Genomic DNA, 17,721 nt, shown 5'->3' with positions numbered 1-17,721 from the left:
ATGGATTTAATCAATAAACATCCTTTTTAGAAATATTGCGGTAAGGTGTTATCAGAATTTAATAGGTGTTTTAGGCAATTCACAACACAGAGAAGCCGAACATGTTCTCACCGTGATAATATCTGATAATATCTCGCACTGCCACCTGGTGGATTCCTCCAGATTTACGTAAAGTACCTGCGCAAGTATGAACACTACAACGCTTGCGTAGCAGGAGTGTCCTCTGCAGCATGCATCGCGTCGCGTGAAGTATAACTCCGACCTTAGGGTTACCATTGGGTTCTTAGTCAGCATCCTGAACAAGGCCCTTGTAGGGAGAGTCCTAGTGGTTTCAAACTTCTTCTGTTACACAATTACTGAGACCACTGTGCCCCTGGGAACGCTCAAAGGTTTGGAAATGAATTTATAGTCATGCTCTGATCACCTTATATACACAGGTGTGCACCTTTTTAAACTGTCCAAATAATTTAATTTGCCACAGGTGTTCTAGCCACAATTTGGAGTGCCACAGCAAAGGTTCTAACTATTTATATGAATGAGAGATTTCAGTTTTGGATTTTTGATAAATTTGCAAACTTTTCTGAAAAAATACTTTCACTTTCCTAATAAGGATTACTGAGTGTAGATTGATATTATATTGATATACTGAAATGTTTCAGTTTAAGATCAAATCTACAGTATAACAATACATTGCACAGTGTGGAGACATCCACAGTGTAGAGTCATCTCATGACACCAAACACCAATCCAGGAGTTCAAAACGACAAAAACAGGTTATAATAATAAAACCTCAAAAAGTAATAATGGAAACTGTGAAAAAAAACAAAAACAGAAAACTCTAAACTCTTTGCCCAGGGACTAACTAAATAATAGTAACACTTTGCTATTCTGTTTAACGTTTCTCTGGCACACCTTCCACTACTTTTTTCTTCTTGCTCAATCCGACCAGCTGAGCCCTTGTCACCAGCTGCCTTCACCCTCTAATCTCTCAAAACCAAGAAAACAAGGCCTTTTTATATTGTTCCCCAACCACTTTCCAGGTGTATTTTTGGGAACTTCGTATAGTATGGGTAGAACTCCATGGCAGCACTAGAGATTTCTGCATGTTGCCCTCACTACAGAAGTGCACTGAAGAGGACCAGATTGGTTGTTCTCCCCAGTATGACTGTGAGGGTACAACACAATGCCCCCTAGTGGGCTAGGGAACCTCAAACCTTGCAACAGAGCTTATATTATGACTTACATTGTCTTTAATGACCTCCTGCTGTGAAACTAAGCAAACATAGTTGGCTAAAAAAGGTCAAAATGATGAAATCTTTTAACACCTACCTTGAACAGATGAAGGTGGCACTACAGCACGTGGAGCACGATTTGGCCTACTTGGAATGATAGGAAGTACTACATCAGGCATTGTAGGTGAGGGGCAAGGACTTGTTCTTGGAGATGAACGAGGAGATTTTCCAGGACCAGTGCTGGAGGCAGGTTGTAGATGTCGAGGAAAGATCTCCTCTATTTCAGTACTATAGTCATCTACATCTCCTGTAATCCAGAAAAACAATTTTAATACAATATAAACAACTTCTGTTGAATATAATGAATATTTTCAGTTATTTAAAGTATTAATTGTATTAATTACATTTTAATTTACAAGTTATATTTATTTGTTAAAAAAAATCACTTACTAATAGTTAACAATTACTAACTTGAATCGACAACAATTGTTCTGGTATCATGCAGAGTAATGATTTAACAAACGCTAACACATTGAAGCCAAAAGGACACAGTAGATAATTACTACAATATTTTGCATTTACATTTATTTGTTCAGAAAGTTTTTTTTTTTCCAACAAGGTGAAAATTCTACAATAAACCTGTCCCATGTTTCAAATGCTACAACTTTGACTTAAGCCACACACAATAATTTCAATGAACAAAATAAAACTTGACAATATTTAAATTAAAGGACAAACTGGTCCTCTGGTGACTGAATTAAGGTTTACCTTTGTTATCACTCTCAGATGATTCAAAAAGATGTTTTTACAATGAAGTATTCTATATTTTCAAAGTGTGTTTCTGGTCCCTTTATAAATAATATATACAGTAAAAAATTTAAAATGTTTAATAATTACCTATTAGGTGCTCTATTCAAATAAAGTTTTCATTTTTTTACAATACTTTACAATATAAGTAAAACTAGTATTTTCTAGTTCTATAGTATCTAGTATTTTCTCTCAAACAGATAAATACATACCTTCCATATCATAATCTGCAGTAATCTCTGCATCTTCTCCCAAAAGAGTTGAACTGCCAGAGGTGGGCATGCAAGCAGAGAAGTCCTCTGCATTCATTTCCTCTTCAATACAGTCTGCCCAGTCTGGGCTTTTTAGAGAAACTGTCAGTACTCTTCCTAATGCCTGACAAAAAGGAGAATAATACATTAGGTGTCACAATAAACATTTCTTATTTAAATCAGCTGGAAGTAGATAGATAGATAGATAGATAGATAGATAGATAGATAGATAGATAGATAGATAGATAGATAGATAGATAGATAGATAGATAGATAGATAGATAGATAGATAGATAGATAGATAGATAGATAGATAGATAGATAGATAGATAGATAGATAGATACTTTATTAATCCCAAGGGGAAAATCACATAATCCAGCAGCAGTATACTGATACAAAGAAACAATATTAAATTAAATAGTAATAAAAATGAAAAAAATTAAAATAAAATTAATGTTCAGCATTTACTCCCCTGGGTGGAATTTAAGAGTCGCATAGTGTGGGGGAGGAACGATCTCCTCAGTCTGTCAGTGGAGCAGGACAGTGACAAAAGTCTGTCACTGAAGCTACTCCTCTGCCTGGAAATGACACTGTTAAGTGGATGCAGTGGATTATTCATGATTGACAGGAGTTTGCTTAGTGCCAGTTGCTCTGCCACAGATGTTAAACTGTCCAAATTTAATACCATGTACCATAATGTGGAGTACGGGCAAGATCGAAAAAAAAAATATATTCAAATTACAACTCATGTTCAAATGGCATAGTGTTTTTAAATAGTGATGTTTTCATGTACAGTATTAATGTGTGTGCATGCACAGTAACATATTAATGCATTCAGATAGAAAAAAAATAACAGTATTGAGGAAAAAAAAGTAGTGAAATAGCAACAAATGTGTTATATTGAAACTGGTACAAGTTTCAAATGCAAATAAACTGCTCAAAAAAATTAAAGGAAAACTTTGAAAACACATCAGATCTCAATGGGAAAAAGAAATCCTCCTGGATATCTATACTGATATAGACTGGGTAATGTGTTAGGAACGAAAGGATGCCACATCGTTTGATGGAAATGAAAATGATCAACCTACAGAGCCCTGAATTCAAAGACGCCCCAAAAATCAAAGTGAAAGAATTATGTGGCAGGCTAGTCCATTTTGCCAAAATTTAATTGCAGCAACTCAAAATTGTACGCAGTAGTTTGTATGGCCCCTGTGTTCTTGTATACATGCCTGACAACATCGGTGCATGCTTCTAATGAGATGACAGATGGTGTTGTGGTAGATCTCCACCCAGATCTCGACCAGGGCATCACTGAGCTCCTGGACAGTCTGAGGTGCAACCTGGTGGCATTGGATGGACCAAAACATAATGTCCCAAAGGTGTTCTATTGGATTTAGGTCAGGAAAGTGTGGAGGCCAGTCAATGGTATCAATTCCTTCATCCATCAGGAACTGCCTGCATACTCTCACCACATGAGGCCAGGAATTGTCGTGCACCAGGAGCCACTGCACCAGCATAGGGTCTAACAATGGGTCCAAGGATTTCATCCTGATACCTAATGGCAGCCAAGGTGCCTTTGTCAAGCCTGTAGCGGTCTGTGTGACCCTCCATGGATATGCCTCCCCAGACAATCATTAACCCACCACCAAAGTGCTCATGCTGAATGATGTTATAGGCAGCATAATGTTCTCCATGGCTTCTCCAGACCCTTTCACTTCTGTCACGTGCTCAGGGTGAACCTTCTCTCATCTGTGAAAAGCACAGGGCACCAGTGGTGCATCTGCCAATTCTGGTATTCTATGGCAAATGCCAATCGAGCTGCATGCTGCTGGGCAGTGAGCTCAGGGCCCATTAGAGGACATGGGGCCCTTGGGTCACCCTCATGAAGTCTTTCTGGTTGTTTGGTCAGAGACATTCACACCAGTGGCCTGTTGGAGGTCATTTTGTAGGGCTCTGACAGTGCTCATCCTGTTCTGCTTTTCCCAAAGGAGCAGATACCGGTCCTGCTAATGGGTTAAGAACCTTCTATGGCCCTGTCTAGCTCTTCTACAGTAACTGCTTGTCTCCTGGAATCTCCTCCATGCCCTTGAGACTGTCCTAGAAGACACAGCAAACCTTCTAGCAATGGTACATATTGATGTGCCATTCTGGAGAAGTTGGACTACCTGTGCAACTTCTGTAGGGTCCAGGTATCACCTCATGGTACCAGTAGTGACACTGACTGTAGCCAAATGCAAAACTAGTGAAGAAACAGTCAGAAAAGATGAGGAGGGAAAAATGTCAGTGGCCTCCACCTGTTAAACCATTCCTGTTTTGGGGGTCATCTCATTGTTGCCCCTCTAGTGCATCTGTTGTTAATTTCATTAACACCACAGCAGCTGAAACTGATTAACAACCCCCTCTGCTACTTAACTGACCAGATCAGTATCCCAGAAATTTCATTGACTTGAATGAAAATGACTTGAATTTCATTTATACTCTCATTAAAAAGTGTTCCTTTAATTTTTTTGAGCAGTATACTTACTTACATATTGCTAATGTTCCTCCTTGCATTCCACATACACTATTTGACTCCTGTGTTTAGACTACTCATTTCACTTTAAAGGTTGTTGGACTCCATTTTTATTTAACTTCTGTTTTACTTCTTCTAGAGAGGTAAAGACAGAATTGATTGTTAATCATTACTTTAAGTCCAACCATCAACAAAACACTATATTTTACTTCCGCTCTTAATAGCCGTTGTTTGATGCTATGAAATGCAGCCCATTTTGCAGCAGTTGTTGGAGACAAATCTGGGAATATATGGATTTGACTGTTTTCAAATACGATATTCTTATTCCGTCTATGGTGGAATATCTTTATCTTGCAGTTTATCAAATCTAACCATTAATCTTCTAGGCTTAAAAGGATTTGATCAGTGCAGGCAATAAGGTTTTAAGATCTCTATGATGGCTTTAAGGTTATTTTAGAAATGAGTACTACTACAATTATTACTGGGTTAGAACTTTCTAGTTGTTCAGGTAGTCCATTGATCCTAATGATTTTCCTTCTGTATTTATCTTCAGACAGCACAAGTTTATTTTGAAGGACGCTGCATTCAGATTCAAGGGTAGTTATTCTTTTATTAGCAGACTGTCATTTGTTATAGTTCCTCAATACAATTAGTGACCATGTGTTTTACTCTTACATGTGAACTCCAACTATTTTATTATTAATTTGCTTTCATTTTATTCACTATGCTTTCATTCATTTTTGCTGTTTTCTTTCAATGTAATGTCAAAATTAATGGTTGAACATATGTACTTTCAGATTCTTCAAGTCCTGGCTCAGTTTGTCCATTTCACTGTATATTCTGCTTTCTATATCCAACCCCGACTTTGATCATTAGTGACTTCAGCTTGACAGCCTCATCCATCCCATCGTCTGATGGTGATAATCAACCAAATGGTGTAGTGGTTGTTGAATTACAGGGGGTATTTGTAATGGTTACTTATGCTGTAGATGTCCCTTACCCATAGTTTGGGTTTGCTGTTTGAAAGCCTTGTGTTTTCACTCTCAGAAGGTGAGATAGAGGGGGATTCCTATGGAGCTTGCCTGCATGCATCATCCTAGTTATGCTTCACATCACCAGAAAAGAGCTAAAATACCAGCCAGCAAAAAGAAGGATAATTTTATTTTTTCTTTGGATTCAACGGGGGATTGAAGCCAAAGTGAAGAGGAACATTCACCACATAAAATACTGAGTGAAAAAACTGTAAAACACATCTTTATTGGTTATAGAAATGACATATCCACCTGATGAATAGCATGTTTTGGTTGAAATACATTTATCAATTTCTATGCTCCAAAAGTCTCCCATGCCTGTGAATTCAGAGGAAAATTTGAGCAAGTCGAATATTAATACTTGTTTAAAAATATGTTTACCTGGCTGACCTGTGGAAGATAATAAATTGTGAGCTGTTTCATTTCCTAACTTAATGTAGCTTACTTAAGCAGGGAGAAGCAAAATTTTTATAATGACCATCCTTCCCAAGCTGCTCTTCCTATTTCAAAGCAACCCCATATACAGTAACAAATATTTCTTTAAGAAATTAGACTAAATCATAACTTTGTTTAGGGCGGCACGGTGACATAGTGGTAGTGCTGTTGCCTCACAGTTAGGAGACCCGGGTTCGCTTCCCAGGTCCTCCCTGCGTGGAGTTTGCATGTTCTCCCCGTGTCTGTGTGAATTTCCTCCGGGGGCTCCAGTTTCCTCCCACAGTCCAAAGACATGCAGGTTAGGTGGATTGACAATTCTAAATTGGCCCTAGTGTGTGGGTGTGTGTCCTGCGGTGGGGTTTGCGTCCTGCCCGGGATTGCTTCCAGCCTTGCGCCCTATGTTGGCTGGGATTGGCTCTAGCAGACCCCCACGACCCTGTGTTCGGATTCAGTGGGTTTATGGATGGATGGATAACTTCATTTATTTGGAATTCGAAACATCCATGCAACCAAAGGGTAACTCCACAATGACCTAAAGCAGAAGAGTGCACAGCAGTACCCAACTTTCAATTTTATTACTGGGCGGCAAATATACAAGCTATAAAGTCTTGAACCTGGACTGCAACAGAAATAAAAACTTGCAGTACTTTATACAGTATTCCCTGCTCTGTACCCCATTTACTATAAACTACTACCTTCATTACACTAAAAATCCAATTACCCTTCATTCTCTCAGAACATGGAACCAATGTAGAAAGCACTTTAAGACAGAAAAGCTTTTACCTGTTGCACGTCTACATAACAACCATCTTTTTCCACCCTCTCAAACATATATGTATACTATTCAATGTCTGGAAAATGACCAGGATGCCCCTATGATGAAAGGGCTGGGGGATAGGACATATTCACAGCAATACCTCCCCCAGAATGCAAGAGGGCAACCCCCATGGATTACATCAGGGCCAGAGGTTTAGAGCTTACAACCCTGCTGGGACCCATGGTCACCGCCAGGGGGTGCTTGGACAGTTCCAGAGCCCTGGACTGCTGCACTTCCGCCACAACCGGAGGTGCTGCCGGAAGATCAGAAAGCACCTGGAGCACTTTAAAAGAGGCCACCTCACATCGTTTGGGGAGCCAGAGTCGGGAGGTGGAGGACAAAGCTTGCTGGAAGAGGAGTGGAGGTGGCAGAGAAGAAAAAGAGAGAGAGAAAGAAAGAATTAAAACAGAAGGGACTGAGCAGTGTTGTGCTGGATAATTGTGTACTGTACCCTGAAGTGGGGAGTGGAAAACAGAGCTGTCCCAGCAAGAAGTAAACCGTGTGGTGTTTTGCACTTGTGTGTCTCTGTGCTTTTCACAACATAGATAATATCTTTGCATCCTATGAACAATTATATTTCAAATACCACTTCTCATCAACACAATTCCTCCACTACTTTCAAACTAGAACTTTGCTAAACAGAACCTGCCCAATTTTCCTCATCTTCCACCAAATATTTGGGGGAAGGATCTGTCAGTCAATATTTCAGAAAATAAGCGGAAGGCAGCCATACACAGAATACACTCGAGTGCTAAATGTGCAAAGTATTCAGTAATTCAACTTAAAATCTTCTATTGAGCGAATTTTCTTGTTTAAAATTGTCCAAAATGTTTCCAGGGCAAATTCAACCTGTGAATGTTGCAACCTAGCTCCTGCCTGACTGGGCCACATGTTCTGGGTGTGCACCAAATTAACAACATTTTGGATAAAAATCTTTGCATGCCTGTCAGACTGCCTTGGTGTCACAATCACTCCTAACCCATTAAGAGCTGTGTTTGGTGTACTCCCAGACGACCTTCAAGTGGAGGAGGACAAACTGTAATTTCCTTTACCACACTACTAACAAGTAGACTTATCTTGCTCAATTGGACGATTCCCATCCCATCACTCTTAAGTCTGTGGGTAACCGATATTCTATACTACTAGAAATTGGAAAAGATTAAATTCTCGCTTAAATGATCTGTTCAAAACTTTTTTTTTTAAATATGGCAGGATCTAATCAATAATATTTTAGAATTAAGTTTCCAAAAAGGGGCCTTAGCTGCCTCAAAAGCTTGCATTTGTAATCTATTTAGTTAGCCAATAAAAGGTGCCATTTCATCTTACTTTCTCTTATTTTGGGGAAAAGGAATCCTTTCATCTCTTGCTCCTTTTATAGAGTAGCTTCAGTTGCTGGCTTCTCTCTCTTTCTCTTGGGTGGAAGTTGAATTTTGCTTTGATTTGTTAAATTTGTCTTGATTGCATGGAATGTTATCTGTTTCTAATTAAAATCAATAAACATATTAAAAATAATAATAATAATTTCCTGACTTTGGGGACCCTGCTGTTGTTTTCTTCTTTAAATTGATAGATACATTTCTATTATAGGACATGGCATAATTTTGTGTGGATTACTTCTACTTCTTATAAGTGAAGGACAATTTATCCTTGTGTTTAGAAACAGCTTATACATGTAACATATTTGTCTCTATAAATGTTTATTGGTATAATGTTTATTTGCTTCCCTTCACTCTTTTCCTAAGTATCATTATTTACATATTTTTCACATTATCATTTATGGGGAATAGAGTAGAGGAGGGATTACAATATAGCATAAGGACTGATCTAAAGGTTGACTGTTGTAGAGTAAAAGGGTTTTAGTAATTATAAATATTTAGTAATTTAAAAGAAACTCTTTTGTACTTCACTCGACACTAATATACATATCTGCAAATGCTTCATTTATCAGTTAGTCACTGGAACATACTATAATACTTTGCATCTTGCTTCAAAACTGAATATACAGTGGTGCGAAAAACTATTTGCCCCCTTCTTGATTTCTTATTCTTTTGCATGTTTGTCACACAAAATGTTTCTGATCATCAAACACATTTAACCATTAGTCAAATATAACACAAGTAAACACAAAATGAAGTTTTTAAATGATGGTTTTTATTATTTAGGGAGAAAAAAAATTCAAACCTACATGGCCCTGTGTGAAAAAGTAATTGCCCCTTTGTTAAAAAATAACCTAACTGTGGTGTATCACACCTGAGTTCAATTTCCGTAGCCACCCCCAGGCCTGATTACTGCCACACCTGTTTCAATCAAGAAATCACTTGAATAGGAGCTGCCTGACACAGAGAAGTAGACCAAAAGCACCTCAAAAGCTAGACATCATGCCAAGATCCAAAGAAATTCAGGAACAAATGAGAACAGAAGTAATTGAGATCTATCAGTCTGGTAAAGGTTATAAAGCCATTTCTAAAGCTTTGGGACTCCAGCGAACCACAGTGAGAGACATTATCCACAAATGGCAAAAACATGGAACAGTGGTGAACCTTCCCAGGAGTGGCCGGCCGACCAAAATTACCCCAAAAGTGCAGAGACGACTCACCCAGGAGGTCACAAAAGACCCCAGGACAACATCTAAAGAACTGCCGGGCTCACTTGCCTCAATTAAGGTCAGTGTTCACGACTCCACCATAAGAAAGAGACTGGGCAAAAACGGCCTGCTTGGAAGATTTCCAAGACTCAAACCATTGTTAAGCAAAAAGAACATTAGGGCTCATCTAAATTTTGCTAAGAAAAATCTCAATGATTGCCAAGACTTTTGGGAAAATACCTTGTTGACTGATGTGACAAAAGTTGAACTTTTTGGAAGGCAAATGTCCCGTTACATCTGGCGTAAAAGGAACACAGCATTTCAGAAAAAGAACATCATGCCAACAGTAAAATATGGTGGTGGTAGTGTGATGGTCTGGGGTTGTTTTGCTGCTTCAGGACCTGGAAGGCTTGCTGTGATAGATGGAACCATGAATTCTACTCTCTACCAAAAAATCCTGAAGGAGAATGTCCGGCCATCTGTTCGTCAACTCAAGCTGAAGCGATCTTGGGTGCTACAACAGGACAATGACCCAAAACACACCAGCAAATCCACCTCTGAATGGCTGAAGAAAAACAAAATGAAGACTTTGGAGTGGCCTAGTCAAAGTCCTGACCTGAATCCAATTGAGATGCTATGGCATGACCTTAAAAAGGCGGTTCATGCTAGAAAACCCTCAAATAAAGCTGAATTACAACAATTCTGCAAAGATGAGTGGGCCAAAATTCCTCCAGAGCTGTAAAGACTCACTGCAAGTTATCGCAAATGCTTGATTGCAGTTATTGCTGCTAAGGGTGGCCCAACCAGTTAGTAGGTTCAGGGGGCAATTACTTTTTCACACAGGGCCATGTAGGTTTGGATTTTTTTTTCTCCCTAAATAATAAAAACCATCATTTAAAAACTGCATTTTGTGTTTACTTGTGTTATATTTGACTAATGGTTAAATGTGTTTGATGATCAGAAACATTTTGTGTGACAAACATGCAAAAGAATAAGAAATCAGGAAGGGGGAAAATAGTTTTTCACACCACTGTAAAATATATTGATTTAGTTTTAAAAAAAAACAAAACTGTTCAGTTTTGCTAGATTATAGTAAAACTGAACTAAGACCTAATAATCAAAAGAATTTTCAGTTAAGATATGGCAACTTTTTTTTGAATATGAAAAGTAGTAGATAAATTATAACCATGACAATTCAAGAAGCGGCACAATGCTAAACCATGATCTAAAAAAATAAGGCTTTTTATGAACCTACTCTTACTTCCACTTGATCGTATTTAGTCATAGTTCTTTCCTACCCTAATGGGTAAACATGCATGCTATGCTTGTTTTACTGTAAACATACTAGGAGAAAATGGTCTGTACATAAATGGTTGAAAAAGGAGTAATTTTATTAGAGTTTTGATGGTGAGTTGGATGACTAAAGCCAGACCCAGTATTCCATTATGGAGTTTCACTTGACACTAAGTGGACCCCTGACTTGGCACCTGGCTCACAGCAAAGCAGTATAGCAGCAATCAATTGGGTCACACAGTGGACATCAATAGCCTCTACCAATAAATAAAGAACTCGACAAAGAATGCCAGAAGACACCTGAAAGCTGTTTTGACGACAGTGAAAAGGGAAGCTGTGAAGTTGAAAATAAGAGGCTTTCTATGTTATGTTAGGAGGTGGTTCTCAGATTTGGCTGAGAGATACCAGCTGATCAAAAAAAAAGACAGCAACTATTCCGGCAGAAGTGAAGGTCAATATGAACATTGTTTGGTGAAGCCACATAAAATAACCTTCAGACTATCGCTAAGTGCAGGTGTAATGTGGCTGTTCTTAGCAAGGGTGGAGAAACGTTAACATCAAATGGGGATGTTGCACAGAGATGGTAGGAAGACTCTGAGGAATTCCTAAAACCACTGTATCTGTCTTCTACAGAGGAAACACTGCTAAAAGCATTAGTTGGGAGTTTGGTGTATCTGTGTGGTTGTTATGGTAATAAAAAAAATAACTCCAGAATGGCAAGGCGAGAGGGATGGAATATATCCAACTAAAAAATACTGAAAAGCATTACATATTGTATGTTACAGTGAAGATGATAAAAGTACCTGGGACTGCTAGAATATAGTCATGGTATGGTGCCCATTCTTAAAAAGGGGAAAAGAAGGTATGTTGAAATTACATGGGATTACATATTTCATTCTATCTGGAAAAATGTTTAGGATACAATAGATCATTCTCAGATTTAATGAAACAATGATTTAAAGGAACATAGATACTGTTATGACCTTTGAAGAGATAATTCCATATAAATGCTTAGTTAATGCCTAGTTACAAGGGTATAGGGTAATGCCTAGTTACAAGGGTATAGCATTTAAGGGATGATGCTGCTGTTGCATGCCATTTAGTCCATATATTTGAAGATGGGGAATTATGTTTGCATATTTGAAATTGCATCTAGACAATTCAATGTAGACAGAGTAGTACAGTGCAACCGAGGACTGGAGGGACAACAAGGTGATAACCTAAGTGGTACATCTCTGTTCTTTGCAGATGAAGACATCCCCTTGGTCTTAATAGATAGTAATTTCTGGTAGACACTGAAAATATTTTACAATTGAGTGTTAGGTGATGCGACTTTGTCTCTGTGATAAAAGTGGCTTGTTTCCTCCAGGTAAGAGATGAATAGCTACTCAATGGTGGAGTAGTTCAGATACCTAAGTATATTATTCAAACGTGGGAGTAGAGAAAATCATGTAATTGAGCAAAGTATCAATCAAACAGCAGCAGTTTTGTGAACATTGTGGTGGTGAAACCACCATCTTAACCTGTGGTAGTGACAGAAAAGAATTAGTTTTTAAGTATACACAGCCAAAATGATCTTGCATTGCGGGGCTCACTTTCTGTGTTATGATGATATAATTTGCAATGCAGCAGAAACTTGGAGTTGAACTACTTCTTTGCATCTGGAGGAGCTTGCCAACACAAATAGGCAGACTCATTCCACAATGGAGAGATTAACCCTCTCAATTGTCTTTTACCATCTGGGTATTCTCCTGGAAGACCTAGTCAGCCCTGTTCAGCATGTTGCTTGGAAAACACCCCCCCACAGCTTTAGTGCTCAATTTCCAGAAACTGAGCAGGCACACAGTGATAGAAATAAATTAAAAATCCTTTTTTTTCTATGACAAAATAATGAGATACTCAAGCTTTCTTCTTCAAAAATAGTATCTCAAAAAAATAAACACTTACTGCAGTTCCATTTAATCTCAAAGCATGAATTGCAGAATAACCTTCCAAAAATGTGATCCACATTTTCTCTTCAATAAACCTGTAATAAAAACACATATATCAGCCAAAGCATCAAAACAACTCATTTACAGGTTAAGTAAATAACATTGGTCATCCCGATATAATGGTAACTTGTAAAAGATGGAGATATATTAGGTTGCAAATGAGCAGTCAGTTTTTGAAGGTAATACTTTGAAAAATAGGCAAGCATAAGGATATGAACAACTTTGACAATGGCAAAATTGTGATAGCTAGACGACTGGCTCGGATCATCTCCAAACACAGCCATCTTTCTCCTGCAATCTACAGGCCTGGGTCCTTGCTGCTTCCATGGCCCCACAGTAGGCCTTCCAATTTAGACCTAGGCTTGGGTCAGGGGGCCGGCTCTACGCTGGGGAAAGAGAGGGCAATGCCCCCTTAAACAAACGCCCTGCCCCCTTAAATCAAACTTTTAGAATTTGAGAAAGAAAATAATAGATTACTCACAAACTGAATATGGACAGGATTTACTACAGTAGCTTTAAAATCCACTGGAAAAGGCACAAATGAGATGATAGGTTTCACCTCTTGTTCGCTCTTTCCCTCTGTGCTCTGTTTGTGCGCAGGCACACACAGCACCTGGCAGAGATCCCCCACTCATCCTCCCCCCAGCTAAACAACCAATCACTGTTAATATGCAAATGACCCCGTGTCGGGTTTCTCAGTAGGCAGGTCTGAGCAGCAGCTGGAGACTTTGAGGAAGTAGCAAATCTCGGTCGTCAAAATCATAGCGACTTGTGAGATAATTAACAACAACTAAAAAATACATCGATATTTGTACAGTCAATGGGGGACTAGTCCATTGTTCTCACAGTTTCAGTCTGGTAGAGAAGTATTTCTTTCTCGATCCCATAAGCACCACTGTGAGCCTGTCTGCTGCATAGAGCCGACTGGAGGACCTGTGTCTGTCAGACCCCGACACAAAGCCCCGCCCCAGCTTTCAACTCTGCACTCACTTTCTCGTTTCATATACTGATGTAATCACAGCGATTTTAGTAAAGCTTATTTACTTTCCACCCCAGCTTCCAGCAGCTCACAAAGGGAAAGTTAATGCTGTAAGATGCACCTTTTTTCCAAGCTTTTAAAAAGAGTGGCACTGCTCCTGCCTGTACCAATAGCAGTAGCAATGATGCTGCTGGTACATCAGAGACAGCAGCTAGCAAGTATACTCCTGTTGCATCAACAGGCACTGCTTCTCCTGTACCTCTGCCAACAATTGCTGCCTCATAGCAACCCGCTTTGCTACCCAGTGACTTAAATGGCAATACACCATCCCAGCCAATACTGGGTAGTTACCCCAAATGTGTATTTGGCAGTACAACATTAAGATCATTCAATCCTGCCTGGTACCGCACACGACCATGGCTGGTGTACTCTGTTGTGTGGGATGCATGCTTCTGTTTCCCTGTTGGAAAAATGGCAACACTGTTAATGAGAGGCATTTAGTTTTTACCTTAACTGTTTTTAACAACTGGAAAGCAGCACTTGATCGAGACAAGGGGCTATAGAGGCATGTGTACAGCCACAGCCATGTACATGCTTCAACCATCAGGACTGAGCATAAAAGCAGAAAGGCCACAGGGGCGACTGTGGATTCAATGTTGGTTGGTAAAACACAACTTGAAAAAAACATTACTATATCAAGAGTATTGGTAGTGCTATAAGGTTTCTCTGTGTAAATGAGTTGGGGCTCCGTGGAACTGCAGAAACCTTGAGACATGATGCAGCGGGTAATGATGATGACATTGCTTCAACAATTTTTCTAAAACTGATGGAATATACCTTAGAGAAGGATGAGAAGCTAGCAAGCATTGCTAAGGGTATCCCAAAAAATGCAAAATACACATCTAAGGATATCCAAAATGAAATTATCCAAACACTGGCTGACATGGTGCTTGGAGAGGTCAGGAAAAAATATGAAAGTGCTGATTCTGCAGGGTTTTGCCTCAAAAGTGATGGGACCAGGGATAGGTGCAATGTGGAAAATTTGTCTGTGATAATACGGTTTGTCAGAAATTCCATGCCAGAGGAGCATCTTATTGGGTTGCTTGACTTGCAACAACTTGATGCAGAGTACATCACCTCTGAGATACTGTTACACCTTCCTGATGCTGGCTACAGTGATGACAGTATACTTAGCCAGTGTTATGATGGGGTTTCTGTGATAGGTGGGGTTAGAGGTGGTGTACAAGGTCTGTTCCAAAAGAGGCTTGACGGATATGTCCCACACATCCACTGCTACAACCACCAATTGCACTTGCCATGCAGAGTGAGCCATGTGCAAAAAGATTTTTTTAGCCTACCTAGTTCACTCTACAACTTTTTTCACCACCACTATGTGCTCAATAAACATGATGCACCTTGTCTAAAAAGGCTGCTTGAGATCAGATGGACAAGCCACTATGAGGTGAGGTGACAAGGTGCACTGTGAGCAAATCCTTAGTATCCTATCTGAGATGACAGAGGATGATGATGCTGCAGATGACCTGTGCACCGAGGCATAGGCCTGCTATGCCAAATTAAGAGGCATCACTTCTTTGAGATTGGAAAGTTCCTAGTGCAGGTGCTTGGTGTCTTGAAACCAGCAAATGCTATTCTACAGTCTCAGTCAGTTGATCTGTGCAGTGCTTCTGAGGTTGTTAGTGCAGCACTGGACTCCTTAAAAAACATCTGTGAGGATGACTGTTGGGGAGTGTCATCTCCTGCTGAGGATGAGTCACATCCAACAAAGAGAAGGAGAACAATGAGCAAACACCTGGGTCAAAGTGTTGTGCTCTCAACTTTGGGCCATACAGACTCTGGTGACCCTACCATTTCCCCCCATCAGTCTCTGAAAAGATCCCTGCTCAAAATCCTTGACAGGGCCATTTCAGAAATGGAAACTAGATTTTCACACAAGAATATTGACCTGATGAGAGCCATATCTAGTCTTGCACCCAAATCTAGCGCATTTCTAGATCCCACCCTGTTGCACCTCTGGCTGTGATGACTGGCACTGTAGCAGATGATGTAAGCATGAAAAATGAAGTTCTTGTGGCAAAACAGGTGCTGCTCAAAACATGTTCAAAGGAAACAGACCTGTCCACTGTGTGTAAACTCCTGCAGGAGTACAAGGAAGCCTTTCCTGAGTTGCATAAATTGTATGTAACAGCCCTGGTAATTGGTGTGTCTTCAGCATTGTGTGAGAGTTCCTTCTCCACTTTGTCACGGGTCCTAACCCCCTATCGTCGCACCATGTTACATAAAAGAAAGAGGAATTTGGTGATCTTGGCCCATAAGAGGTCCATAACAAATATAACTTGGATATGGATGAATTTGTAAGAGTTTTTTGCAAAGGGAAACAGGATACTGTTGTTGTAGAGTGGATTGAGGAGAAAGGAGAGTGGAGCTATTCAGTTACAAACAGAGAATTCAGTTGCTTGCAAAACAAACAAGTTTAAAACAAGACAAAAATTCAAAAAAAAGAAGAAAAAGTTCAAATGTTCTGTTCTAAATCTGTTGTGTTCTACAAATTAGTTTGAGAATTGTAGGAAAAGACATGGTGAATTGTTTTTTTTTTAATTACTATGCCAACCCTTTTTAGTTTTGTAAATATTGGCTATATTGAGAGGTCTTATATTCTTACTTTATTTTGCACATTTATTTGAGAATTAGCCCATCCAATTAAGATAATTTTTTATGTTGTTGGTTGTAAAGATCTGGATGGATATTTTATTTTATTCTTTATTTTATTTTTTATTCTATTTTTCAGTTTTATTTTTCAAGACTTGGTGAATTGATTTTTTTTATAACTTGGCCTACCCTTTTTAGTTTTTTTAATATTGGCAATATTGAAAAGTGTTATTGTTGGGTTTGAATATATTTGATATAGGCCATCCCATTAAGGTAAATGTCATGTTTTTAGTTGTTATAATCTGATGAGGAATATTTTATTTTTTGTTGTTTTATTTTTCAGTTTTCCTCCTGAGGGATTGCCACCTTATCGTGGTCAGGGGGTTTGCGTGCCTCAGTGACCCTAAGAGCTACACCAGCAGAAGCTTAGCCTTCAGGTGAGACACCCAAGTTGGACAGGTCTTAGGGTAGAGGCCTGACAAAGTGCAATCTAATTACATGGCTAAAACAGTTATCCAGAGCACTCCAACCACCACCATCACCACCCCACCCCTTTCCCGCCTCCGTTTCCATCATCTGCCCCCTTCAAATTTCTGTCTGCCCCCTCATATATGCCTGTCTAGAACCGGCCCAGCTTGGGTCCCCCCCAAGACCCACAGGATCTGCTGTTTCAGTAGATGTTTTGCATCAGCATACCAAAAATGCCTTATACCAGGTGTATAGAAGTATTCCACAATGATGAACATACACAGAGAGAAAACACTAATAGAAAAAGTCTTCCTTAAAACCTTCCTTGTAACACCTATTTGTCCATTCAGAAAACCTTTTGTATGTTAAAGTGACAAATACATTTTCACGTAATGTAGTAAACTCAAAGAATTCTCATACAAAGGGCAGGATGGACTATTTCAGTTCTAAAGGTTTATGTTTTTGATGTCTCAAACAGAGGCACCATGGTAAAAATTGTCTGATATGTTTTCTCCAGAACCCAGATATTCTGCATACTGTGTGAATAAAGAGGAAACCAAGAAATCACTTACTGCATTCACTGGGGCCAGGAAGAAGATTCATTACAAGTGGTGCCTATTAATATAAAATCTAAGAAGAGTGAAAGGTATGTA

The 17,721-nt window shown here is 39.2% G+C and overlaps 1 protein-coding gene across 1 annotated transcript in view; it reads right to left on the bottom strand.

The window, feature by feature from the left end:
- Positions 1-17,721, bottom strand: part of synj1 (synaptojanin 1) — a 488,307-nt gene that overhangs the window by 102,471 nt on the left and 368,115 nt on the right. Inside the window, exons 21-23 of the mRNA XM_039746285.1 lie at positions 12,911-12,989; positions 2,252-2,414; positions 1,330-1,539 (exon numbers count right to left, since the gene is read on the bottom strand). Of these exons, the coding sequence (XP_039602219.1) occupies positions 1,330-1,539; positions 2,252-2,414; positions 12,911-12,989 (452 nt within the window). The remainder of the gene's footprint in view (positions 1-1,329; positions 1,540-2,251; positions 2,415-12,910; positions 12,990-17,721) is intronic.

Source organism: Polypterus senegalus, chromosome 2 (assembly GCF_016835505.1).
Source record: "Polypterus senegalus isolate Bchr_013 chromosome 2, ASM1683550v1, whole genome shotgun sequence".
NCBI lineage: Eukaryota > Metazoa > Chordata > Cladistia > Polypteriformes > Polypteridae > Polypterus > Polypterus senegalus.
This window is presented reverse-complemented; position numbering and strand designations above follow the sequence as displayed.